The sequence below is a fragment of the Lagenorhynchus albirostris genome, chromosome 3, assembly GCF_949774975.1.
Source record: "Lagenorhynchus albirostris chromosome 3, mLagAlb1.1, whole genome shotgun sequence".
Taxonomy (NCBI): Eukaryota; Metazoa; Chordata; class Mammalia; order Artiodactyla; family Delphinidae; genus Lagenorhynchus; species Lagenorhynchus albirostris.
In genome coordinates, this window is record NC_083097.1 from 121,957,695 (window position 1) to 121,985,646 (window position 27,952).

A 27,952-nucleotide genomic window follows, 5' to 3' on the forward strand; every position below is an offset into this window, starting at 1 on the left:
AGGGTGAATGTCACACCAGCAAATGCAGGCAAAGCATTCTACCAGAGGAAAACCACAAGGCCTCAGACAAGAAGGTGTGTGAAGGAGCAGAGAATGTCTGAAGAGCAGCCAGTTATCTGAAAATACCCAATACTCAGTAAGGGGCTTGATCAATTTTTTCCCATAAAAATGACTAGAGTATATAAGGTGGGTGTGGGAGATGTTAGGAGATAAGGCTGGAAGGACAGATGGAGACCAGATTGCAAATGGTATTCCCAGACTGAGGAGTTTAGACTTTACCCTGAAGGCAAGAAGGACTTCGCCTCTGAGGCCACCAAGTAACAGGTACAGATGAACAGTTACATGTGCACCATTGACTAAAAGGCTTGTTGCCATTCCTTAATGCTTTTAGATGACTTCCTCTCCCCCATTTTCGGCACAGTGCCTGCATTCAATGAGTTCAATGAGTATTTGTTAAATGGATAAATTAATATTAAATTTCTTTACAATCAAAAATATTCCACAACAACAAAAAACTTCCCCCTACCTTCTTATATCTCTAAGGAAAGGAAATGGGAGCCAAATCTCCCATAGGTGTACTTGGGTGTATTTGTACATGTATATATGAGCACATTCACTAACACTAAGAAATACATTGAGAAAACTATGAATTCAAAAAGCTGTGTTTTTGGTAAAAAGAGCTACTATAACCTCTTAATTAGACCTTGTCTCTAATTCTCTAATAGCAGCAGCCTCTACATTTAGATCATGCATATAATGAAAGGAAGTCTTCAGAATACTTCTCTCTCCCTCACCCTCTCCTGTCTACCCTCTCCTCTCTCCCCTCTCCCCTCCCCCCCCAACACAGTTATCTTAGCCAATATGACATAAATAGTCTAGGCAACTAGTCAGTCTAAGCAAAGCAGATTCCACCTTAGACTTAAGCCTATTTTAAATGATTTGCTCATGTAAAACTATATCCTGGTGACACTAATCTTTCCTGTCTTTGTTCCAGATTAGTCAGAGTAGAAATTTACAGTGATTTTAATATTTCAGAATGAAAAGTTGAGCAGTCTTACACTCTTAGGAGAAATGTACTCTTCAGTCTGCAAGGAAAACGTAGGTGAGGGATTAATAAAAGTCTCACATCATATTCTAACCAACATTTCTTTCTGCCACTTTTGGGAGAAGCAAGTGCTCAGAAAAGCACTCTCGGGCTTGGCCCACATATAAGAGAATAACAGGGCGGTAAAGCAGGGTCAGGCCCTTGCCATCAATGAGATAAGAGTTTATCCTACTATATTTTAAGACTGCCAGAGAAGGAACTGCTGTGCTTTCTCTCAATAACTCATTGACAAAGCACACCAGACATTTTCTTCTTAATACACATAGCTAACCTAAATCCCTCATGTTAGATAAGCCTCCATTTAAGTTCCTACACAAAACACAGCAGCTTACACAACAATTTACAGGTTTAATTTCAGCTCTTTTTTATTTTTATTTTTTAATTTCTTTGTTTATTTTTTGGGTGCATTGGTTTTTTCGTTGCTGGGTGCAGCCTTTCTCTAGTTATGGCGAGCAGGGGCTACTCTTCGTTGCACTGCGTGGGCTTCTCATTGCAGTAGCCTCTCTTGCTGCAGAGCATGGGCTCTAGGCACGCAGGCTTCAGTAGTCGTGGCACACGGGATCAGTAGTTGTGGCTTGCGGGCTCCAGAGCGCAGGCTCAGCAGTTGTGGCACACGGGCCTAGCTGCTCCGCAGCATGTGGGATCCTCCCAGACCAGGGCTCGAACCCGTGTCCCCTGCATTGGCAGGCAGATTCTCAACCACTGCACCACCAGGGAAGTCCTCAGCTCTTTTTTTAAAAAAGAAAGAGAAAAAGATGGATGGATGGATGGATGGACGGACGGACAGACAGAAAAATGGACAGAGCTGAAATATGAACAGACTCTCCAGGCATGAGAATTATAGGTGTTATTTATTTACTTTGTTCTTTTTACTAGTTTCTGTAATAAAGATGTATTACTTGGCAATCACCAAAAAACATCACTAATAAATCCCTGAGGATCATTTATACATAAATAAAAAGTTACTCTTTAAAAGGCCCTGTGCTACCAAGAACCATTTTCAGCAAAGGGACTTGCTAACTTTTTTTTAAATGTGTATCCTGCCACTTTTTTTAAATTTATTTTATTTTATTTATTTATTTTTGGCTACGTTGGGTCTTCATTGCTGCACATGGGCTTTCTTCTAGTTGCAGCGAGCAGGCTTCTCATTGCGGTAGCTTCTCTTTGTTGAGGAGCACGGCCTCTAAGTGTATGGGCTTCAGTAGTTGTGGTACACGGGCTCAGTAGTTGTGGCTTGAGGGATCTAGAGCACAGGCTCAGTAGTTGTGGTGCACGGGCTTCGTTGCTCTGTGGCATGTGGGATCTTCCCAGACTAGGGCTTGAACCCATGTCCCCTGAATTGGCAGGTGGATTCTTAACCACTGTGCCACCAGGGAAGGCCCGGGACATGTTAACTCCGGACTTATCCTTCATTTAAAGTCTCATTAAATCACCTCTTGGCTTTCCTTTTCTCACACTATGTAATTCCATTTCTTTGTGTCTTTTTTTTTTTTTTCCCCTCTCCCATTGCAGAGCACAGGCTCCGGACGCGCAGGCTCAGCGGCCATGGCTTACGGGCCCAGCCGCTCCGCGGTATGTGGGATCTTCCTGGACCGGGGCACGAACCCATGTCCCCTGCATCGGCAGGTGGACTCCCGACCACTGCACCACCAGGGAAGCCCTTTTTGTGCCTTTTGACCTAAGACTTGCTCCTGCCCCCAAGTTTTGTTTGATGTTTCATTCAAGAGATATATAAAGATGATTCAAGTTTTCCTACACCTGTCTTATCTCTGTTAAGCCTAAAGGAATGACTGCAACCATTTATGATTTTATACATTCAGGGTCACACTTATTCTTCAAAAAGCTGTATAGTAACAACGTGTATTATGTATCAGACACTGTACTATGTTCTGAGGTTGTTACTCTTAATATGTTTTCTCGCTTTTACACATGAGGAAACTGTGGCAAAGAGAAGTTAAATAACTTGCCTGAGGTCACAGCTTAATGTCATGCAGATTCATATCTACCACCTCAAAACCCAAGTCCTGCTCCTATCTCACTGAAGGAGACAACCATCATCCTAGTCTATGAGATTAGAAATCTCAGCAACAGGTTAAATGGTTCTTTTTCTAATCAATCCAAACATTCACTCAGTCCCCAGATTGTGTTTATTTTACTTCTAATGTTACTCAACAGTCCATGTCATTCTCTCTCTTGCTGCTGCTACTGCCTGGGTTTAGCACAGCACTTTCTCTCTCCAGGACCACCAAAACTGCCTCCCAATGGGATCCTTGCCTCCAGCGTGGGCTCCTCATAATCCACACTGCCCCGTCAGCTTTCTTTTTTTTTTTTTGCGGTACGCGGGCCTCTCACTGTTGTGGCCTCTCCCGTTGCGGAGCACAGGCTCCGGATGCGCAGGCTCAGCGGCCATGGCTCACGGGCCCAGCCGCTCCGCGGCATGTGGGATCTTCCCGGCCCGGGGCATGAACCCACGTCCCCTGCATCAGCAGGCGGACTCTCAACCACTGCGCCACCAGGGAAGCCCGCCCCGTCAGCTTTCTAAGCACACCCTGATCTTGTCACTGTTCACTAAGGCACAGGGAATTAAACCCGCATGCTCAGTGGAGATTCACCCATACTGTTGCATGAACCTGTTGTTTGTTAGTTTTCATTGCTGCATACTGTTCGATTGCTTGAAAATACTCCATATTATTTATCCACTCTACTGAAGATGGACATTTAATGTGGACTCAGTTTGGGGCTACTAACAGTTCTGTAAAGTAAATACCTATAATGCATCCAGCTACGTATGTGCACAAGTGTCTCTAGAGTGTCTAGTGGTCAAATATCTGGGTCACAGGACATGCACAGTTTCAACTTTTAAAAAATGCCGGGACTTCCCTAGCGGTCCAGTGGTTAAGACTCTGCACTTCCACTGCAGGGGGGCACAGGTTCGATCCCTGGTCAGGGAACTAATATCCGGCATACCGTGCAGCGTGGCCAAAAAAAAAAAAAAAAGAAACCGGGGGAAAACATGCCAAATGTTTTTCTAAATGGTTGTACCTATATATTTTTTCTTCATTGAATCATTTCCAATTGTAATGACTTAGCACATGGTAAGAAATCAATAATGCATTAGGGGCAGAAGGATGGAGAGAGGAGGGAGGGGAGGGGAGAAGCAAAAGAAGAGAAATTTATGGTACATCTCAATACTTCTGTCAGGGAAATTGAACCAAATGTCTCAGGAGGTCACTTGCTAGTGTCAGTAGGGGGCAGCCTTCACCTGGCTGAGAGATAAGCCAGCACAGTATCTGGAAACGTGTTCAAAGAGGAGGCTCACTCACTCACATGGTGCCTATACCTGACTCACATCTATCGCTTTGTCCATGGGCGGACAGAATTCAACACAGAACACAATGGAATCATGACAGAGCGCACAGCTCAAAGCTAGGAACACCTTTGTGACAGTGAATGACAGCTTATACCATCAGTCTCCTACTCTGGGGTCATTTAAAAATGTGTTTCCTTCTGAATTTGGGGAAATAAAAAAGTTCAGAGGAAACGGATCAGGAATTAATCCCCAGAGCACACAGCCACCAGCTCTGAATCCTCAAAACAGCAGTTTCCAGAAAGCAAAGCTCTTAATGAGATCCTGTCCCTGAATTAATGACTGGTTGGGTATGGCAAATCTTGCCCAATTGTTTTCACGATGGGAATTTAATTAAAGTGTCTTTGAGAAGGAAAGATGGTTCCACGGATATGCTTGTTGTGATGACATCTCAGTTCTAGTCAGGCTGTTTTCGGCATTCTCCTGTAACCACACAGAGGGGTGGCCCAAGGGACAGGCAGGGCCCAACACTGCTGCGGAGACTGCCCTGCCCATGCGTGCACTGCACCATGCCAGGACACGCGGTCCCTCCCCCCAGCTTACCAGACCCACTTACAGAACTGTGCTTCCTCAGAGACCTAATTCAATTTACAGGGTCCTCCGTCAGCGCTAAGCACTTTTTAGCCTTAACACGAACACACATAATTATACATGTGCTTCTTATATTTTATATATCTGTTTTAAATATATATATATCTTTACAGGACATGATTAGGCATATGGTTCCTGGAGTCAGATGGCTTGGACTCACATCTCCTCTCTAACAAGGAATGGGGACCCGCCCACGTAGGCAAGTTCCTGAAGCCCAGTCTCCTCTGTAAAATGGGGTTAATCACACCTACTCAAACTTTGTTCCAAAGGTGAATAAGGTAATAGGTGTGAAGCACTCAAGGTAATGTGCGTAAGCATTCGATACATGTTAGTTAATCATACTAACACTGGTAGTAATAATGCTATTTACTACTACCATCATTATGATTCCCATTTGCAGAAAGAAGGGCACAGGGTCTGGGAAGTTAAATGCCCACAGTACAAATCCAGCTCCAGTAAACTCCAAAGTATTTCCACTTCACTGGCATCTAGATGGCACTCGATCCCCATAAACTACTTGGCCAGGAGTCCCTCCCTCCCCATGCTGGCATTCAAGGCCCTCAGAGCTCCAGAACCCTCCATCTTTCCAGCCTTCCCTCCCTCCCTGCTATCCCATGTCACACACCCAGCACAGCGGCCACAGAGACCAAACACCCTGCTGGTCTCTATAACCTTCACGCCTAAAGCCCTTCCCCTCTGAGCGGCTCTCCTTTAACCCATCCCAGGAACCACTGGGTTGCGGCCTAAATGATTAACCAGGAGCAGGAACAGGCAGTAAGTAAACGGTGGCTCTCAGGAGCCTAGCAGTCCAATGTGGGTAAACATTACAGGGCAGGGTGGCTCAGTCTCTTAAAACATAGCATTCATTCTCACAATCTATCTTATCAATAGCCTATCGTACAGAAGCACTGTATTAAGTCTTTTATATACACATTTCAGTTAATTCTCACTATCTATCTTATGAGGTAGATAATGTTAACCTCATTTTACAGATGAAAAAACTGAGGTTCCGAGTGGCAAATTTGCTAAGGTCACCCAAAAGTAACTGGCATGACCACTTTCTGAATCCACACAGGTAACATCAGCTCCTGTGTCCCTTCCCACAATCCTGCCTCCTAGAAATGTGCCTATTCAGTGCAAGCTTACTGGCATCCTAAGTGGTGGACAAAGCTTCAAAATACACAAGTCTGTGAACTGGTCCAACTGGAGGCTTGTCTTGGGATATCGGGCCCACCAGCGCGTGTATCCTATTCAGGCTGGCTTCAAGGATGTATGTTCTACGGGGTGGCACAGGGCTCAGCTATCAGAAGGGCTACACACTCAGTTGAATGCTCCACTGTCCCTGTTTCAAAATTCTTATCTATTTATTTATTTATTTTTGCGGTACGCGGGCCTCTCACCGCTGTGGCCTCTCCCGTTGCGGAGCACAGGCTCCGGACGCGCAGGCTCAGCGGCCATGGCTCACGGGCCCAGCCGCTCAGTGGCATGTGGGATCGTCCCGGACTGGGACACGAACCCGTGTCCCCTGCATCAGCAGGCGGACTCTCAACCACTGCGCCACCAGGGAAGTCCTTCCCATATTTTTTAACAGGGACTCTGCATTTTCATTTTGCACTGGCTGCTGCAAATTATGTAGCTGTTCCTGATCCCATTTCAAACATACGTCTATACAGCACTGCCAACTGCCAGGTCCCTGGGAAGTCTTATGAGATGCTTAGGAATACATACTTCAGTTTAGCAATACCTAATAAAAGCCTCAAATATGTGCAAACCCTTGGACCCATAACGTCTACCTCTAACAATGGGTTCTGAGCAAAAAATCTTAGATGAGGGCATAGATTAGCCTACAAACATATTCATCACATCGCTATCTATAATGCAATGCCCAATAATTAAACACACTTGAATAATTTTATCCAATAACTACATTTTTAAAAATCATTTTAAAATGACACATTCAATAAGGAAAGACAGTCCCAAATGCAATGTTAAATTGTAAAAGTCAGAATACCATGTACAGTATGATTCCGAGTCTGTCAAAATTCTGCACAATGAGTAAATAAATTGTAGCAACTGCAGTATGCTCCTACCATGGAATGCTACGCAGCAATGGGAAAAGAACAAACTAAACTGCTGATACACACAAGATGAAGCTCCTAGACACGATGCCGAACAAAAAAACAACGACGACAAAAAACTAATACGACAGAATACATACTATACGATTCCATTCCATGTGAAGATCAACAAGAGACAAAACAAATCTATAAAGATGGATGTCAGAATACTGTTTCCTCTGGGGTCACTGCCTAGAAACAGCACTGACCTGAAGAGGGCATGAATATATTGTTTTTTCTTAAATGTATCTTGTAACTGTCCTACAATGAACATGTAATACTTGTGAAAAAAAAGAGGAAACGTTATTTTTAAACATGATAATAAAGAATACTTGGAACAAGACTCATCCAAACAGGACGTATGTGAGGGCCAGAAGGTTTTCCTACCTTCAGAAAAGAGGCTGTTGAGTCTTCCCAGAGCAGAGCAGAGAATAAAACAGAACAAGCTAGGAATTACCACTTAGATTCCTCTCAAGACCACACCTCTCTTGAGGTCAGACACATAGGAAATGGAACAGCCTCCACCTCCAGCACAGAAAATGTCTCAAACTGTAGCTGTGAATTCAAACCAGGAAAACGAACTCAGCTGGTCAATTTTTTTTCCCATCTCTTTGCTTAGCTACCAACACTAGCCTTGATTAAAAAGAGGGTGAACAGCTCCCAGGCGTTGACCTGCAACCTGATGGAGGAGGCAGACCCTTACACTGGGAGGACAGTCATCAGGCTCCTGGCTACTGCCCCAGGACCGTTAGGGTTTCTGCATGGCATCGATTCTTGGTTGGTAAAACATTCTAATTTTTAATACCCAAACTTTTTATTTACTAGAGATGGATGGAGGAAGAGAAGGAAAGGGGAGGGTGGAGGGGAGGGGAGGGAGAAAGTAGAAAGGAAAAAAAATAAGAGAAAGAGAGGAAGGAAGGGAGGGAGGGAGGGAGGGAGGGAGGGAAGGAAGGAAGGGAGGAAGGAAGGAAGGGAGGAAGGAAGGAAATTAAACTGGCCTCTCTGCTCCATAAGAGATTCCAGAAGAGTTAATCCAAATTTTGCTAAACTTTCCAGCAGGGTGTTTCTGCCAAGAAGTGTTTACTGTTTGCTGGAGAGTCAGATTATCAACTGGTCATGCTTTATAAGATTAACAGGAACTTTGCCCAAAACAGAGCTCCAAAAGGGGTGACAGCTGTATGTCTGCTTTCCACTGTAACCACAGGATACTAACTAGTTATCAAGGGTTCCCAGATCTGGAGGCTCACAGATTCACCGGGAAAACTTTAAATATATTGACTCCCAGGAGCCAGCCCAAGCCGACAAAAATAGAATCACCACAATGAACCCACACATTTAAACTCCCCCCAACCCTTCACTAATACACAACTGAAAACCAAAGGGCAAAGGAGGATGGGAGAGGGAAAAAAAAAAAATCAATAGGCATTCACTAATATATTTCAAAAGCTCTTACTTGTAAATGGCACAGAATGCTCTCTTGGCTAAACATCATTGTTTGCAGTTCAATCATCATCTCCATTTTCAATAAAACAGCTTACTCCACTTGTCAAAGTTAGTTACCTTTAAGGAAACACGGCACTTTGAAAACAGCATTTATTCACCATTAGTTCCAACAACAACCTACATTATCTAGTGCTTTCTACTCCCCAAGTGTAGGGCATTTATTATCTTATTAAATCTTCACACCACTCTGTGAGGGATCTCAGGCCAGCTTTATCCCTTCTCCCAGAGTCCAACAGCATGTAAGCGACCAAGCAGCAAAAACCAGCAGAGAAGTATCCATATTACTGGGTTCAAGAGTCCCTCTACACCGAATTTCCTACCAAATCCTATCAGACTTCCCCAATCTGCATGTGCCCTTTCTGCCAGTCCCCTTTTCAGCCCATAAGAAGCATAATCTGCTATTCATTCAACAAACGGCCACGGAGCCTCTTCTATGAGCCCAGCACTGTGCCAGATGCAGGGGTGCAACAGGATGGAAAAGCAGAGAAGGCCCTGATTATATGGACACAAACGTTATCTTTGTAGGGCACTCTGAGTGGAAAATAAGGCTCTTGCCCAGACACCTGCCATATTTACAGAAAAGGCACTGGTGCACCGTGCTCTATAACTGGCAGTACGTTCTGCTAATTATCTCATCACCCACTAGTGCATGGGAAATGAAGGTCAATATAAGCACAGGGCATCCTGTTTGGGGATGAATACAGTGGGTTTTATTCAGGATATTAGATAACAACACCTTCAAGACCTGTATCATCATGATCGAGGCTTAGGAACCATTCCTAAGTAAAGTTGACAAAGCCAGAATATTTTAATACCTCAGTGAAAACAAGCTTGGAGGTCAACTAAAAAGGCTATTGCCAAATGCATGCAAGTCACCAAACTATCCAATTTGCTCCTGGGAAAAAAATACATCAGAGTACGGAAAAAACAAATACCAACAAAAAATGCCCAACCATTAGTCCCTCGAAACAGGCAAATTATACTATTTGTGAATCACCAAATGAATACTTGAGACTTGGGATGTTTTAATCCAGAAATTTAAAAATTAAAAATATTATATACCTTATTTAACAGAACAAAGAATATTCACATGAGTCACTTCAGTGATGACGAAAACTTGACTGAACTAAGAACAGCTGCTCATCCGAGTCATTTAATCTGTGTGTAAAGTTTGATTTTGTTTCTTTTACTATATTGCAGGTAGGATTTTTTTTGATATCTTATAAATGTTGAGTCAACATAACCAATGTTATTAACACACATTCTACTAGGCTGAACATCTCCAAATCTCAGAAATAAGGTTGGCAAGCCTCAGTGGATAAGCAGAAGCTCTTAGACACGGAAAGGTGAAGACATGAGCCATCATGATGCTCAGTGCTGAGTATGGGATTATGGTCTTGTCACTCAGAAGCAAAACCCAGCTCCGTACCCTCATGAACAGCCTGAGTCTCCAGTGACAGTGATAATTTAAATCCTGCTTCAAGATAACAGTTTTTACTTACCACCAAAACACACACAGTTATGGTGAAAGAGAAAAGCCCAAGAAAATACTTTTACAAGATGATTATCTTTTAGAATTACATTACTTGGATACAGTAAACGTTATTAAAACCAAATCCAGGGCATATCAGTTACATTCCCACATAGTACAATAAAAATCTATTTATTAGGACAGAACCAGGACTGATAGATAAATACATTTTAAAGTCTAGAAGCAGGAGGAGCTTCAAGATGGAGGAGTAAGATGTGGAGATCACCTTCCTCCCCACAGATACATCAGAAATACATCTACATGTGGAACAGCTCCTACAGAACACCTACTGAACGCTGGCAGAAGACCTCAGACCTCCCAAAAGGCAAGAAACTCCCCCACGTACCTGGGTAGGCAAAAGAAAAAAGAAAAAACAGAGACAAAATAATAGGGACGGGACCTGCACCAGTGGGAGGGAGCTGTGAAGGAGGAAAGGTTTCCACACAATAGGAAGCCCCTTCGCGGGCGGAGACTGCGGGTGGCGGAGGGGGGGAGCTTCGAAGCCGCCGAGGACAGCTCAGTAACAGGGGTGCGGGGGGCAAAGCGGAGAGATTCCCGCACAGAGGATCAGGGCCGACCAGCACTCACCAGCCCGAGAGGCTTGTCTGCTCACCCGCGGGGGCGGGCGGGGGCTGGGAGCTGAGGCTCGGGCTTTGGAGGTCAGATCCAAGGGAAAGAACTGGGGTTGGCTGCATGAACACAGAATGAAGGGGGCTAGTGCGCCACAACTAGCCGGGAGGGAGTCTGGGAAAAACTCTGGAACTGGCTAAGAGACAAGAGACCATTGTTTCGGCATGCGAGAGGAGAGGGGATTCAGAGCACCGCCTAAACGAGCTCCAGGGACGGGCGCGAGCCACGGCTATCAGAGTGGACCGCAGAGACGGGCATGGGACGCTAAGGCTGCTCCTGCCGCCACCAAGAAGCCTGTGTGCGAGCACCGGTCACTATCCACACCCCCCTCCCTGGAACCTGTGCAGCCCGCCACTGCCAGGGTCCCCTGATCCAGGGACAGCTTCCCGGGAGAACGCACGGCGTGCCTCAGGCTGGTGCAACGTCACTCTGGCCTCTGCCGCCGCAGGCTCGCCCTGCACTCTGTACCCCTCCCTCACCCCCGGCCTGAGTGAGCCAGAGCCCCCGAATCAGCTGCTCCTTTAACCCTGTCCTGTCTGAGCGAAGAACAGACGCCCTCAGGCAACCTACACACAGAGGCGGGGCCAAATCCAAAGCTGAACCCCAGGAGCTGGGCGAACAAAGAAGAGAAAGGGAAATCTCTCCCAGCAGCCTCAGGAGCAGCGGATTAAATCTCCACAATCAACTTGATGTGCCCTGCATCTGTGGAATACCTGAATAGACAATGAATCATACCAAATTGAGGAGGTGGACTTTGGGAGCAATGATATATATTTTTTCTCCTTTTTCTCTTTTTGTGAGGGTGCATGTGTATGCTTCTGTGTGTGATTTTGTCTGTACAGTTTTGCTTTTACCATTTGTCCTAGGGTTCTGTCTGTCCGTGTTTTTCTTTTTTTTTTTTGGATTTTTTTTTTAGGATAGTTTTTAGTGCTTGTTATCATTGGTAGATTTGTTTTTTGGTTTGGTTGCTCTCTTCTTTCTTTCTTTCTCTTTTTTTATGACTTTTCAACTTTTATTTTTAATAATTATTTTTTATTTTAATAACTTTATTTTATTTTACTCTCTTTCTTCTTTCTTCCTCCCTCCCTTCCTTCCTTCCTTCCTTGCTTCTTCCTTTTATTCTGAGCCATGTAGATGACAGGGTCTTGCTGCTCCGGCTGAGCGTCACACCTGTGCCCCTGAGGTAGGAGAGCCGAGTTCAGGACACTGGGCCACCAGAGACCTCCCTGCTCCACGTAATATCAAATGGCGAAAATCTCCCAGAGATCGCCATCTCAACAGCAAGACCCAGCTCCACTCGACAACCAGCAAGCTACAGCGCTGGACATCCTATGCCAAACAAGTAGCAAGACAGGAACACAACTCCACCCATTAGCACAGAGGCTGCCTAAAAACATAATAAGGTCACAGACACCCCAAAACACACCACCGGACGCAGACCTGCCCACCAGAAAGACAAGATCCAGCCTCATCCACCAGAACACAGGCACCAGTCCCCTCCACCAGGAAGCCTACACAACCCACTGAACCAACCCTAGCCACTGGGGACAGACACCAAAAACAACGGGAACTACGAACCTGCAGCCTGCAAAAAGGAGACCCCAAACACAGTAAGATAAACAAAATGAGAAGACAGAAAAACACACAGCAGATGAAGGAGCAAGATAAAAACCCACCAGACCTAACAAATGAAGAGGAAATAGGCAGTCTACCTGAAACAGAATTCAGAGTAATGATAGTAAAGATGATCCAAAATCTTGGAAATAGAATGGAGAAAATATAAGAAACGTTTAAAAAGGACCTAGAAAAACTAAAGAGCAAACAAACAATGATGAACGACACAGTAAATACACTTAAAAATTCTCTAGAAGGGATCAATAGCAGAATAACTGAGGCTGGAGAATGGATAAGTGACCTGGAGGATAAATTAGTGGAAATAACTAGCGCAGAGAAGAATAAAGAAAAAAGAATGAAAAGAATTGAGGACAGTCTCAGAGACCTCTGGGACAACATTAAACGCAACAAGATTCAAATTATAGGGGTCCCAGAAGAAGAAGGGAAAAAGAAAGGGACTGAGAAAATATTTGAAGAGATTATAGTTGAAAACTTCCCTAATATGGGAAAGGAAATAGTTAATCAAGTCCAGGAAGCACAGAGTCCCATACAGGGATAAATCCAAGGAGAAACACACCAAGACACATTAATCAAGCTATCAAAAATTAAATACAAAGAAAAAATATTAAAAGCAGCAAGAGAAAAACAACAAATAACATACAAGGGAATCCCCATAAGGTTAACAGCTTACTTTTCAGCAGAAACTGCAAGCAAGAAGGGAGTGGCAGGACATACTTAAAGTGATGAAAGGGAAAAACTGACAACCAAGATTACTCTACCCAGCAAGGATCTCATTCAGATTTGATGGAGAACTTAAAAGCTTTACAGACAAGAAAAGCTAAGAGAATTCAGCACCTCCAAACCAGCTTTACAACAAATGCTAAAGGAACTTCTCTAGGCAGGAAACACAAGAGAAGGAAAAGACCTACAATAACAAACACAAAACAAGTAAATGGTAATAGGAACATACATATCAATAATTACCTTAAATGTAAATGGATTAAGTGGTCCAACCAAAAGACACAGACTGGCTGAATGAATACAAAAACAAGACCTGTATATATGCTGTCTACAAGAGACCCACTTCAGACCCAGGGACACATACAGACTGAAAGTGAGGGGATGGAAAAAGATATTCCATGCAAATGGAAATCAAAAGAAAGCTGGAGTAGCAATTCTCATATCAGACAAATAGACTTTGTTACAAAGACTATTACAAGAGACAAAGAAGGACACTACATAATGATCAAGGGATCAATCCAAAAATCAAGAAGAATATATAACAATTGTAAATATTTATGCACCCAACATAGAAGCACCTCAATACATAATGCAAATGCTAACAGCCATGAAAGGGGAAATCGACAGTATGCAAGGCGGAAATCGACAGTAACATAATCATAGTAGGGGACCTTAACACCCCACTTTCACCAATGGACAGATCATCCAAAATGCAAATAAATAAGGAAACACAAGCTTTAAATGATATATTAAACAAGATGGACTTAATTGATATTTATAGGACATTCCATCCAAAAACGACAGAATACACTTTCTTCTCAAGTGCTCATGGAACATTCTCCAGGACAGATCATATCTTGGGTCACAAATCAAGCCTTGGTAAATTTAAGAAAACTGAGATCATATCATATGAAGTGTCCTTTCCGACCACACACTATGACACTAGATATCAATCACAGGAAAAAATCTGTAAAAAATACAAACACATGGAGGCTAAACAATACACTACTTAATAACCGAGAGATCACTGCAGAAATCCAAGAGGAAATCAAAAAATACCTAGAAACAAATGACAATGAAAACACGATGACCCAAAACCTATGGGATGCAGCAAAGGCATTTCTAAGAGGGAAGTTTATAGCAATACAATCCTACCTTAAGAAACAAGAAACATCTCAAATAAACAACCTAACTTTACACCTAAAGCAATTAGAGAAAGAAGAACAAAAAAACCCAAAGTTAGCAGAAAGAAGAAATCATAAAGATCACACCAGAAATAAATGAAAAAGAAATGAAGGAAACGAGAGCAAACATCAATAAAACTAAAATCTGGTTCTTTAAGAAGATAAACAAAATTGATAAACCATTAGCCTGACTCATCAAGAAAAAAAGGGAGAAGACTCAAATCAATAGAATTAGAAATGAAAAAGGAGAAGTAACAGCTGACACTGCAGAAATACAAAGGATCGTGAACGATTACTACAAGCAACTATATTCCAATAAAATGGACAGCCTGGAAGAAATGGACAAATTCTTAAAAAGTACAACCTTCCAAGACTGAACCAGGAAGAAATAGAAAATATAAACAGACCAATCACAAGCACTGAAATTGACACTGTGATTAAAACCTTCCAACAAACAAAACCCCAGGAACTGATGGCTTCACAAGCGAATTCTATCAAACATTTAGAGAAGAGATAACACCTATCCTTCTCAAACTCTTCCAAAATATAGCAGAGGGAGGAACACTCCCAAACTCATTCTATGAGGCCACCATCAGCATGATACCAAAACCAGACAAAGATGTCACAAAGAGAGAAAACTACAGGCCAATATCACTGATGAACATAGATGCAAAAATCCTCAACAAAATACTAGCGAACAGAATCCAACAGCACATTAAAAGGATCATACACCATGATCAAGTGGGGTTTATTCTAGGAATGCAAGGATTCTTCAATATACGCAAATCAATCAATGTGAAACACCATATTAACAAATTGAAGGAGAAAAACCATATGATCATCTCAGTAGATGCAGAGAAAGGTTTTGACAAAATTCAACACCCATTTATGAAAAAAACCCTCCAGAAAGTAGGCATAGAGGGAACTTTTCTCAACATAATAAAGGCCATATATGACAAATCCATAGCCAACATCGTTCTCAATGTTGAAAAACTGAAACCATTTCCACTAAGATCAGGAACGAGGCAAGGTTGCCCACTCTCACCACTCTTATTCAACATAGTTTTGGAAATTTTAGCCACAGCAATCAGAGAAGAAAAGGAAATAAAAGGAATCCAAATTGGAAAAGAAGAAGTAAAGCTGCCACTCTTTGCAGATGACATGATACTATACATAGAGAGTCCTCAGGATGCTACCAGAAAACTACTAGATCTAGTCAATGAATTTGGTAAAGTAGCAGGATACAAAATTAATGCACAGAAATCTCTGGCATTCCTATACACTAATGACGAAAAATCTGAAACTGAAATCAAGAAAACACTCCCATTTACCACTGTAACAAAAAGAATAAAATATCTAGGAATAAACCTACCTAAGGAGACAAAAGACCTGTATACAGAAAACAATAAGACACTGATGAAAGAAATTAAAGATGACACAAATAGATGGAGAGATATACCATGTTCTTGGATTGGAAGAATCAACATTGTGAAAATGACTCTACTACCCAAAGCAATCTACAGATTCAATGCAATCCCTATCAAACTAGCAATGGCATTTTTCACAGAACTAGAACAAAAAATTTCACAATTTGTATGGAAACACAAAAGACCCCGAATAGTCAAAGCAATCTTGAGAACGAAAAATGGAGCTGGAGGAGTCAGGCTCCCTGACTTCAGACTATACTACAAAGCTACAGTAATCAAGACAGTATGGTACTGGCACAAAAACAGAAATACAGATCAATGGAACAGGACAGAAAGCCCAGAGGTAAACCCACACACATATGGTCAACTTATTTTTGATTAAGGAGGCAAGAATATACAATGGAGAAAAGACAGCCTCTTCAATAACTGGTGCTGGGAAAACTGGACAGCTACATGTAAAAGAATGAAATTAGAATGCTCCCTAACACCATACACAAAAATAAACTCAAAATGGATTAAAGACCTAAATATAAGGCCAGACACTGTAAAAGTCTTGGAGGAAAACATAGGCAGAACACTCTATGACATAAATCACAGAAAGATCCTTTTTGGCCCACCTCCTAGAGAAATGGAAATAAAAACAAAAATAAACAAGTGGGACCTAATGAAACTTAAAAACTTTTGCACAGCAAAGGAAACCATAAACAGACCAAAAGACAACCCTCAAAATGTGAGAAGCTATTTGCAAATGAAGCAACTGACAAAGGATTAATCTCCAAAATTTACAAGCAGCTCATGCAGCTCAATATCAACAAAACAAACAACCCAATCTAAAAATGGGCAGAAGACCTAAATAGATATTTCTCCAAAGAAGATATACAGATTGCCAATAAACACATGAAAGAATGCTCAACATCATTAATCATTAGAGAAATGCAAATCAAAACTACAATGAGATATGACCTCACACCAGTCAGAATGACCACCATCAAAAAATCTACAAACAATAAATGATGGAGAGGATGTGGAGAAAAGGGAACACTCTTGCACTGTTGGTGGGAATGTAAATTGATACAGCCACTATGGAGAACAGTATGGAGGTTCCTTAAAAAACTAAAATAGAACTACCATATGACCCAGCAATCCCACTACTGGGCATATACCCTGAGAAAACCATAATACAAAAAGAGTCATGTACCAAAATGTTCACTGCAGCTCTATTTACAACAGCCAGGACATGGAAGCAACCTAAGTGTCCATCGACAGATGAATGGAAAAAGAAGATGTGGCACATATATACAATGAAATATTACTCAGTCATAAAAAGAAACGAAATTGAGTTATTTATAGTGAGGTGGATGGACCTAGAGTCTGTCATACAGAGTGAAGCAAGTCAGAAAGAGAAAAACAAATACCCTATGCTAACACATATATATGGAATCTAAAAAAAAAAAAAAAAAGTGGTCATGAAGAACCTAGAGGCAGGATGTGAATAAAGACGCAGACCCACTAGCGAACGGACTTGAGGACACAGGGAGGGGTAAGGGTAAGCTGGGGCGAAGTGAGAGAGTGACATGGACATATATACACCACCAAATGTAAAATAGATAGCTAGTGGGAAGCAGCCGCATAGCACAGGGATATCAGCTCAGTGCTTTGTGACCACCTAGATGGGTGGGATAGGGAGGGTGGGAGGGAGGGAGACACAAGAGGGAAGAGATATGAGGATATATGTATATGTAGAGCTGATTCACTTTGTTATAAAGCAGAAACTAACACACCATTGTAAAGCTATTATACTCCAGTAAAGATGTTTAAAAATTTAAAAAAATTAAAATGTCTAGAATCAAACGCAGAAGAGTAAGAAATTAATACGCTTATCTTGGAAAGTAATGTTTCAGAGGGCAGAAATCATGACTTTTCATTCTGAAAAATCTAAAATAGTGCACTCCTTTCCCCACTTCCAAGAGTAAATGCTTGTATCCTACTCTACATAATAAACAAAGCAGAGGACTTCCCTTGCAGTCCATTGGTTAAGACTCAGTGCTCCCAATGCAGCGGACTGGGGTTCGATCCCTGGTCAGGGAAGATCCCGCAGGCCATGTGGCACAGCCAAATACATAAATAAAGAAAGAAAAATAAAGCACGTTTCCCCGAGAGCTGACTTCTGATTTTTTTTATTTCAGATTAAGATTCATTTTTCTATTCTCTGCTTTGGCCCAAGTGTCCCAAGGCCATGCTGTGCCTCGCCCCCAGCGTCTCTGATTCTGGAAACCCAGTCAGTTCCTCAGAGCACTGCGCGTGTCAGTCCTGGGTCTACAGCAGCCCTGGTCATAGCAGGTGCCAAGAACCCCAAATCCAGGAGAATTCAATCCATGCCCTGCAGGCTACGCTCTCCAGCGCTTTGACCTCACTCTGGAACTAACAGAGAAGTGTTCCTACTCCCATGACTCTCGAACTGAGGAGCTCATACCCCCAGAGACGGTGAACCAGGGGAATGCAAAACCACAACGTGGAACATCTCCCTGCGGCGTGATGGAAATAACCATAAACACTGTTTCTGTATTAAAATAGCACATGCTTAGGATTAGAATCAAAAGTCATGTGAATTTTTAAGAAGATGAGGATGACAGCAACAGTAAGTCACGATGTTGAGCAATAACATTTATTGACCACTACGGGCAGGGGCTGCTCTAAGCTCTCTGCATGTACCAACTCATTTGATTCTCACAACAGCCCTCCAAGGTAGGGATATCATCCCCATCATACAGATGAGAACACTGAGGCTTAGAGAAGAGGAATAAATTGTGCCAGGGCATATAATTTTAGTTTCAGAGGTGGTTTCTAACCCCAGAATCTAGTCAGTTACCGTGACACAGGACAGGAGAGACCCTGCACGGGCCTGGAGGAGCCAGGCTGCCTGTGTAATGAAGTAGATCTGTATTTTGGACAATTGAGCTAGGTATGGAAAGACAAGAGACTGTGAGACTGCCTTAGTTCCTGGTTCCTGTCCCTTGGGAGGCCCGATGACTGGTACAGAGATATCCCTGTATTCACTTGCTGTAGTGTTTATCACTTCCAAAGCATAACAAAGACAATGGGTACCATGTTGAAGAGGAAAACCAGTATGCAGTGGTCCTTCTTACTATACTCTAGTGGTGTTTGTGTCCAGGTGCCCATCCCTCTCCCATGCAGCCCATGTGTTTCAGAGGGAAGGGATCCCACCCCCAGCTCTAGGGGCAGATCCTGACTGGTAAGGGCCAGTCAGCCGGTATCAGCCTCTGATCACTCTTACTGGTCCATGAGGTAGCAGGTGATTGAGGCTGACGCAAAGAGATTCAGGGAAAGGCCTTTTCCCTCTTGGTTGGGATGGGTTCTCTCACTCTCACAGGTCTCTTTCCCTCACTAAATGAGGACAAGTATGTGTGCTACCCTAGCTGCTGCTGGCAGCCATGAGCTAAACAAACTTGAAAAAAAATTGGATACACAGGGAAAGGTGGAGCCGAAAGAACAACTATGAAACTGTACCCCACTTGGTTATGAGAAAATAGAGCTCCTTACTAAGACGAAGGACAGCGTCATTGCCAGCAGCATAGATTCTGCAGCCAAACCACCTGGGGTTTGAATCTGACTCTGACACTTACTGGCCATCTTAGCTAGTATAAGTTACTTAACTTCTCTAAGCCTCAAGTTGTAAAATGGGCATAATCATAGTTCCAACCTCATAGGGTTGCTATGAGAATTAAATGAATTTATATATATAAACTCATATATACACAAATACATACATATATCAAGCACTTAGAACAGAGGCTGGCACCTAGTAAACATAAATAAGTGATGGCTGGAATCACCTGAGTCAGGGTGTCTGTAATTTGCTGTGGAAGGTGGCCTGATGGGTATAGGAGAAGGGACAGAACTAGTATAGGAGGACGTCTCTGAGGCATGGAGTGCCAAGCTGGACTCTGGAAAATTTGAGATGAGTGCAAAACATCACATCACTCTAGCTTCTGAAAAGGATATAAACTCCATTCCATAAAAACTGCAGAGAAAAAATGCCCAATGAAGTTAATAAAGGAAGAAAGCACATTAGAAATACCCAGCTGTGTGATACACAGACAGAGAAAGACCGAAGGAGCTCCTGCCCAAGAAGGTGCCACAACTGCAGAGACGTCAGCAGAAAGCCAAAACTGGATCTAGTAAAGAGACACAGATCAAGGCTTGGCCAGATTCTACGGGAAACCCATTTCAGGCCATCCCTGCACTGAGCCGACGGGTCACGCACAGGGACAGAATGACATCTTGTTTCCCGTCACACATCCACACCTGCTAACCAACACACAGCTTGAAGGTCTAATTTTAGACTCAGCAGCCGTGACAGCATTTTTTTTTCTTTAAAAAAAGATTGTCCATATTTCCTCTTCTGGGTGCAGTGGATAGCCCTTACTCTCACATTCCCTGCAAAGGAGGGGAATGGAAATAATAATGGGTCCTTTCTTTCATGTCCCCCCAAGATTCCCCACTCATTTAGAATGTCCACCTAAAATGCCTTTCTAAATCCATGTCAAGACCTAAGAAAACATAAGTTTCCCAGAGCCTAAATCACAGCTGTCATTACCTCATCCCCTGCTCAGAAACCTTTGTGTGACTGCTTGTTGCCAGAAGAACAAAACCCATTCTCCATAACCTGGAATCCAAAGCAACCTACAGCTTGAGATTCAGTCCATCCTTTAAAAATGTCCATATTCCTGTGTCACCACTTTGCTCAAGGTGGGGTCACATATTGGGTAAGTTATTTAACCTTAGCTTCAAAACACCTCAGGTGAAGGATCTAGCTTTGACCTTGACATAATAGGAGTCAATAAATACTGGCCTGCTGTGTCAATCATTAAAAAGAGAGTGTTTTGCAGAGGACAGGAACATAACAAACCAAAGAAAGGAAAAGGTGTAGTTGGTCGAACTTTTTTACAGAGGAATCTGGTAATATGCATCAAAATATAAAATGCACATAACCTTTGAATTGACCCAGAAATCCCACCTGTCCCATCGACCTTAAAAGGTCATTGAATAAGTGAGGAAATATGCAATCATAGGGATCTCATCACAGCATTCTTCATAATAGCGAAAAATTCAGAAACAATCTAAATGCCATTAGGATTGGACCAAGAAACTTATGTAAACAGACACTATTGTTAGATGATGAAAATTGCTTCTTTTTTCCCTGAATTTAGTGTTTTTTACAAGATACATTTAACATTTTTTCCAAAATCAGAATGACTATTTAAAAAATAGTTTTAAAAACACACAATGGAAAAAGGTCCTGCAGGACATTTTCTTAGATTCTCCAGGACAGTTACTATTTTACAAAGAACTGATGAAGGTTTAGTACTGCTTTTCAGACCAGCCGACAGCCCAGGTAGCTGATAAAATGAGGCTAAAATGAGGTATATGAAAGACTTCTGTGCTTTTTGCATAAAATCAGCCAATTCTGTCCTTTTACTACTTCTACAAAAAAAGAAGAAAAAAAGCTCTATTCTTTACCCACGACTTTTATAGTTAATCCTAAACATCTATGTTCTATGTGAAGCTCTTGACATGTGGGAGACTAAGAAGAAAAAAGCTAGTGGGTGGTTCAGAGCAAGCCTACCTCAGACGCTAATAAGACTTGGCATTCATACTCACCCAGTGTGCTGCTGGAACATTCTAGAATTATCACTATAGGACCAAAATTATGGGGAGCAGAAATGATTTGAACAAGTGAGGGGGCTTCAGACGGATTTTAGATTTCTGATTTTTAGTTATTTGGGTTTGAGGGCTTTATTTCCCTTAAAATGACAGGTAAATAAAAATCTCAAACCATATAGAACAGAAAAACATACAGTAAATTATCCTCTGAAATCACAGTTCACAGCAATAATCACTATTAACATGTGGTGCTTGTTATAGTTTGCTTTTGTTTGTAAACCTATTTCAAAGGAATTAATCATTCTCACCCATTACACTGGCAAAAATAAAAAGGTATGTTAATATTAAGTCCTGGCAATATTGTAGGAAATGAGCTTTCATGTGCTGCTGCTGAGAGTGTAAATTAACTTATTAATATATTGGTGACAGAATCTGTATAAACTTAAAAGATGCATGTCCTGAGAACCAGCCACATAACTTTCTTTTATCGAGGAATAATTCATATACCATGAAATTCACCCCTTTAAGGTATACAGTTCAGTGGTCTTAGTATTTTCAGAGGTGTGCAACCATCAACGCTAGTTCCAGGATATTTTCATCACCCCAAAGAGAAATTCCATACCCATCAGCAGTTCACTCCCTCTTCTCCTATCCTCCTTGCCCATGGCAACCACTAATCTACTTTCTGTCCCTATGGATCTGCCTGTTACGGACATTTCAAATCAACTGACTCAAACAATATATGGTCTTTTGTAACTGGCTTCTTTCGCTGAAAACAGTGTGTTCAAGCTTCATCCACATTGTAACATGAATCATTACTCCATTTCTTTTTATGGCTGAATAATATTCCATTGTATGGATATACCACATTTGGTTATATATTCATCAGATGAAGGACATTTGGCTTGTTTCCACATTCTGCCTATTACAAATAATGGGGCTATGAACATTCCTGCATATTTTTGTGGATTTTTTCAATACAATGTAGAATTGCTGTTTGAGGCACTGAAAAACCGTTTTCCACAGCAGCTGCACCATTTACATTCCCACCAGCAGTGTGCGAGGGTTCCAATTTCTCCACATCCTTTCCAACGCTTGTTACTGTGTCTCTTTTTTATTACAGCCATCCTGGCAGGTTTGAAGCGGTATCTCAATGTGGTTTCAATTTGCATTTTCCTAAACACTAAAGATGTAGAGCATCTTTTCATGTACTTATTGGTCATCTGTATACCTTTCTGGATAAATATCTACTCAATGCCTTGCCCATTTATTAATTGGGTTGTCTTTTTATTACTGAGTTGTAACAGTCCTTTACATATGCTGGATACTAAACCCTTATCAGTTATACAGTTTGCAAATAGTTTCTCCCATTTGTTGGGCTGTCTTTTCACCTTCTTGACTGTGTCCTTTGAAGCACAAAAGTTTTTCATTTTGATGAAGTCAATTTTACCTATTTTTTTCTTTTGTTGCTTGGGCTTTTGGTGTCATATCTAAGAAACTACTGCCTTATCCAAGATCGCATAGACTTACACCTATGTTTTTTCCTAAGAGTTTTATAGTCTTAACTCTTTCATTTAGTTCTTTGATCCATTTTGAGTTAATTTTGTATTTGGTGTGAGATAGAGGTCCATCTTCGTTCTTTTGAATGTGGATATGCAATTGTACCAGCACCATTTGTTGAAAAGAACACTCTTTCCTCATGGAATTATCCCGGCATATAGCTCTTTAAAATCTACCTGAAGTGTTCTGTAGCTTGATTGTGGCAATGGTTACACAACTGTATATGTGTGTGTTTGCCAAAACTCATTGAATTGTACACTAAGAAGAATAAATTTTGTATGTAAATAATAACTCAATAAACCTGACAACTAAAAATCCTCCTTCAACATAATACTGTATGTCAACTATATTTCAATAACAAAATCAATTCTCCTTTAGAGAAACATTCACATATAGAATATACAAGGATCGTACGCTTCACAAATATTACAGTACTGCTTACATATATAAGAGTAACTAGAAACCATCTGAACATCTGTCCAAAAGGAAGAGAGCTAAATAGAATGTAGTATAATGATAGGATTGAACACTATGCAGCAGTTCAAAGGAATAAGCTAGATTTTACAGACATCAACTGGATAAAGTTTAGAAACATTCTACTAAACAAAAAAGATAAGTGTACAATGATTTACACAGAATGAAAGCATGTATGTAAAAAAGATAATCAAAACCATACTATACAGGTTCTATGAGTATCTAAAGGTATCTCTTAAAGGTCTGGAAGAATACTCAATACACTGATAACACTCACTGCCTCTGGAGAAGGCAAAAAGGCACCAAATTGGATAGGACAGTCAGAAAGGAGTTGGGCTGTCATTTTTCCCCCAAAGGGAAATCTATTTACTGATTACTTGTGTGATTAAAAATTAATAGTATATAATTTATGTGAGTTGTAAACAGAGGTTATAAGTATGGAATCATAGCTTTTTAATATGCGTGCTCATTTGTGCTTCTCTGCACCCAACCTACATGCGCGCGCGCACGCGCGCGCGCACACACACACACACACACACACACACACACACACACACACACACAGGTGATCTTACCAATTTGGATTTTCTATACTTTCCCGGAAGACAGACTCTTCCTTCATGGATGCATATTGTGTCCACGTAAGGCAGTGACTCTTTATAGCCATGTTCCTTTCCTGAGGATTGAACCATGATTCCTCTTCTAACTGGACATTAGGTACCTTTAAAATGTTCACCTGTCCAAAAGACAGAAGACGGTTTTCTGAATTTAGGAGGAACAAGCTACATAAGGACTGTGTCCAGAGTTGCTTTTAGTCTTAGGGAATTAAGAGGACAAGTGATCCTGATATAGGGATGACGACTCACCAATGGCGGTAAGTCCTTGATAATCAAACACACTGTGACCTTACTAAATGTTGGTAAGGACATGCAAATGGCCCAGGATTTACACAGCCTGTAGAGTCCCTGGCCTGATTCCCCTAACTGCTAAACACTAAGCAAAGCATCAGCCTCCTTCGTGTCTCCTCTAGGGCTGGTTATGGCCTTCTTAAATTGACGGATTCTAATTGGGCCCACTTATGGGCTCACATGCAGGACAGTATCAGATAAAATATTTTCTTCATTTTAAACTCTGCCCAATATCTAGAAATGTATGCTTTCCTAGGTGGAGGAAACATGCAAAGCTACAAAGGCAGAATTGTACAAGTCAGGGTGTTCTTAAATTATTTAAGAATGGAGATACAAGACAAAGTTGAATGCCTTTTTAAATAATAGATGCAAAGCATGTATACAGGGCAAAGGCAGGGTACACACTCTGGGGAAAAAGCCAGCAATAATTTGCTGCACATACTGCAACATATTATTATCTGGAAAATAAAAGAAAGTTCATTTTCATTGTCATATCAGCCTTCTTTCCACTAAAGAAAGCAACAGAGTCTTAATTCATGATAAGAAAGTGATGGAAGCTGCCATGTTTTCTACATACAGCACAGCAAAGCAATTTGCAAGCTAACCGGCAGGAGCCCCACTGGGTTTTATATCACACACAGGATCACTTCCAGGTTGAAAAGACGGAGACATTTTTAAAAGTACGCAGCAAGACACTCTCCTCTATTTCCTAATGATTCTAAAAGGACTCTTGTCAATAATCCCTCTACGGTTAAAGCAATGTGATTAAAAATTTCACTCACCTTTTTCCAACAATCACCAGAGTGCTCAAGGATTTCAAAGAGAGAAAACAATTTGCTATCATGAAGATTTCATCATCAATACCATTACTTTACAGAAACACACACAAAAAGACTTACAGAGGGTGCTGAAAACACTATACTCTCAAAACCATTCTTACTGACAGTAAAATGGAAACTGAAGCTTTTCTCTTCCTTACTGAAGTTAATACTTACCATCTGCCCACTTCTGATCATTCTTACCTAAGAGTCATATCTAACCATGGACAGATTAGAAAAGATGGCCACTTCATGCAAAATGTCCAAAGTATCTTTTAAAATAATTGTTGCCCATCTCTATGTACACTAAGAGCCCTCCACAAAAGAGACAGAACAGACAGGAAAAAAACTCTCTCTGGTAGCACCTGTCAAAACTGAGGTTGGACAGGAGACAGATTTCTTCCTTAGAAGGGCTCTGAGGTAGGAGAACTGGGGAAGTTCTAACACTCCTTCACATCAGAAAATGCTATCTCTTTCCATGAATATTTGGAAAACACCCAACGTTACACCAAATCTGATTAAATTTTGAAATGAATTTACCTTCCTTAAAATTTCTGGAACCACATTTTGACAGACTGCAATCCTCTTTCTATAGATGATCCCTGTTGACACATCTAGAAACACAAAATTTTTACACTCAAAAAAGAACTGACGGAAATGTATTCTTGTTTTAATGTCAATAAAACTTTTAATGTCAATCTCAATTTTCGGTATGTAGAATTCCCAGAGAAAATATTTAACTCAAAACCCAGCATCCCTGACCACTTTTCTGGGCCAAATCCCTGCAAATATCTGTGAGCAAGGAATAAGGATAAAATAGCTAGCCACTCACACTGCACATTCTAAATTCAAGGACAAAAGAATCGTAAATCGTTCACTGCTCAGGACTATCAATGTCAACACTCCAATGGCCATGGCCAGTGAGCCCCCTGCTCAGCTCCAACGAAGAGACTGTTTTAACAAAACGATTGGGAATCTGATTCTGCCACCTTCTGCACCAAACATGTTTTCAAGCACAGGTTTCTGGCTACAAATTTAAACTTTTTTTTTTTTTTACACCTTTATTGGAGTATAATTGCTTTACAATGGTGTGTTAGTTTCTGCTTTATAACAAAGTGAATCAGCTATACATATACATATGTTCCCGTATCTCTTCCCTCTTGTGTCTCCCTCCCTCCCACCCTCCCTATCCCACCCCTCTAGGCGGTCACAAAGCACCAAGCTAATCTCCCTGTGCTATGCGGCTGCTTCCCACTAGCTATCTATTTTACGTTTGGTAGTGTATATATGTCCATGCTTCTCTCTCGCTTTGCCACAGCTTACCCTTCCCGCTCCCTATATCCTCAAGTCTATTCTCTAGTAGGTCTGTGTCTTTATTCCTGTCTTATCCCCAGGTTCTTCATGACATTTTTTTTTCTTAAATTCCATATACATGTGTTAGCATACGGTATTTGTCTTTCTCTTTCTGACTTACTTCACTCTGTATGACAGACTCTAGGTCCATCCACCTCACTACAAATAACTCAATTTCGTTTCTTTTTATGGCTGAGTAATATTCCATTGTATATATGTGCCACATCTTCTTTATCCATTCATCTGATGATGGACACTTAGGTTGTTTCCATCTCCGGGTTACTGTAAATAAAGCTGCAATGAACATTTTGGTACATGACTCTTTTTGAATAAACCTTTTATTAATTATATTGGGCATACTCTTCTCTCGTAGGGGAGCAGACCCCCTGTGGCTGGAACTATTTTGTTTTGGAAAGAAGTTTACAGAATAGCACTAGGGACATAAAAAAAGAAACAATAAATGTGAGTTGAGAAAAAAAGGAAACCAAATCAGAGAAAAATATAAACTCTGAAGTGTTGTCTTTTGCTCTGTGAATTACTGTGACTCAGCATGTTCCTACAGTTTCTCAAAGCTCTGGCTATAACAGCCCTGAACCTTGGTGCAAACACCCTGAGTGCCCAGAAGTTGTTGGTAGGGTAGAAATGGGTTCACCTCCTCTGCCTACTGGCATGCCTTTGGCCATCTCATCCAATGTCTGCAGTACACGTAACGAAAATGGATGAGCCACTCCCGGAGGCAAAGATGCCCCTGTCAGTGGTAGAAATTATAATTAACCACTTAGAAATATGCACATTGTTCTATCATTTGATCTTCTCAACAACCTAAAGGCAGTTTGTTATTATTTTCCCATTTAACAGATGAAGAAATAGAGCCTCCAAGAAGTTAGTTCATGCAGATAATAACAAAATCAGGACCTGAAATCAGACTTTTCTAATGCCATATAAAACCTTTCTCCTACGAGTGCAGGTACCTGAGAAAACGGCTTTTAATCATATTTACAGAGTTATGGGAGTGCAGGAAATACCCTCGCAAAGACAGTTCTCTCTTCACCAAACAGAGAGAATGGCTCAGGGTCACGAAATGAACATCTCATACGTTTTCTCAGAAGGTTCAAGAGCATGGTAGACCGAGCCTGGGTGTCTTCAAAGGTTTACACATTGATGATGTGCATCATTATACCTTCCTTCATTGCCAGCTCTCGAGTTCAAACACTGACAGTGAAAACGCTTCTACCGGAGATGTAAATGACAGAGAACAGGAAAGACTCCTACGCTCCAGTCCAAGGATCAGTAAACATCTTCTGTAAAGCGCCAGATGGTAAATATTAATATTTTAGGTTTTGT

The 27,952-nt window shown here is 41.5% G+C and overlaps 1 protein-coding gene across 2 annotated transcripts in view; it reads right to left on the minus strand.

Annotated features, from left to right (window-relative positions):
- Positions 1–27,952, minus strand: part of PRELID2 (PRELI domain containing 2) — an 85,201-nt gene that overhangs the window by 42,515 nt on the left and 14,734 nt on the right. Inside the window, exons 3-5 of one of the 2 annotated variants that reach the window (XM_060143897.1) lie at positions 25,796–25,869; positions 25,220–25,243; positions 24,105–24,265 (exon numbers count right to left, since the gene is read on the minus strand). In XM_060143897.1, coding sequence (XP_059999880.1) covers positions 24,105–24,265; positions 25,220–25,243; positions 25,796–25,869 — 259 coding nt within the window. The remainder of the gene's footprint in view (positions 1–24,104; positions 24,266–25,219; positions 25,244–25,795; positions 25,870–27,952) is intronic. The other variant, XM_060143899.1, reaches the window with a different exon arrangement.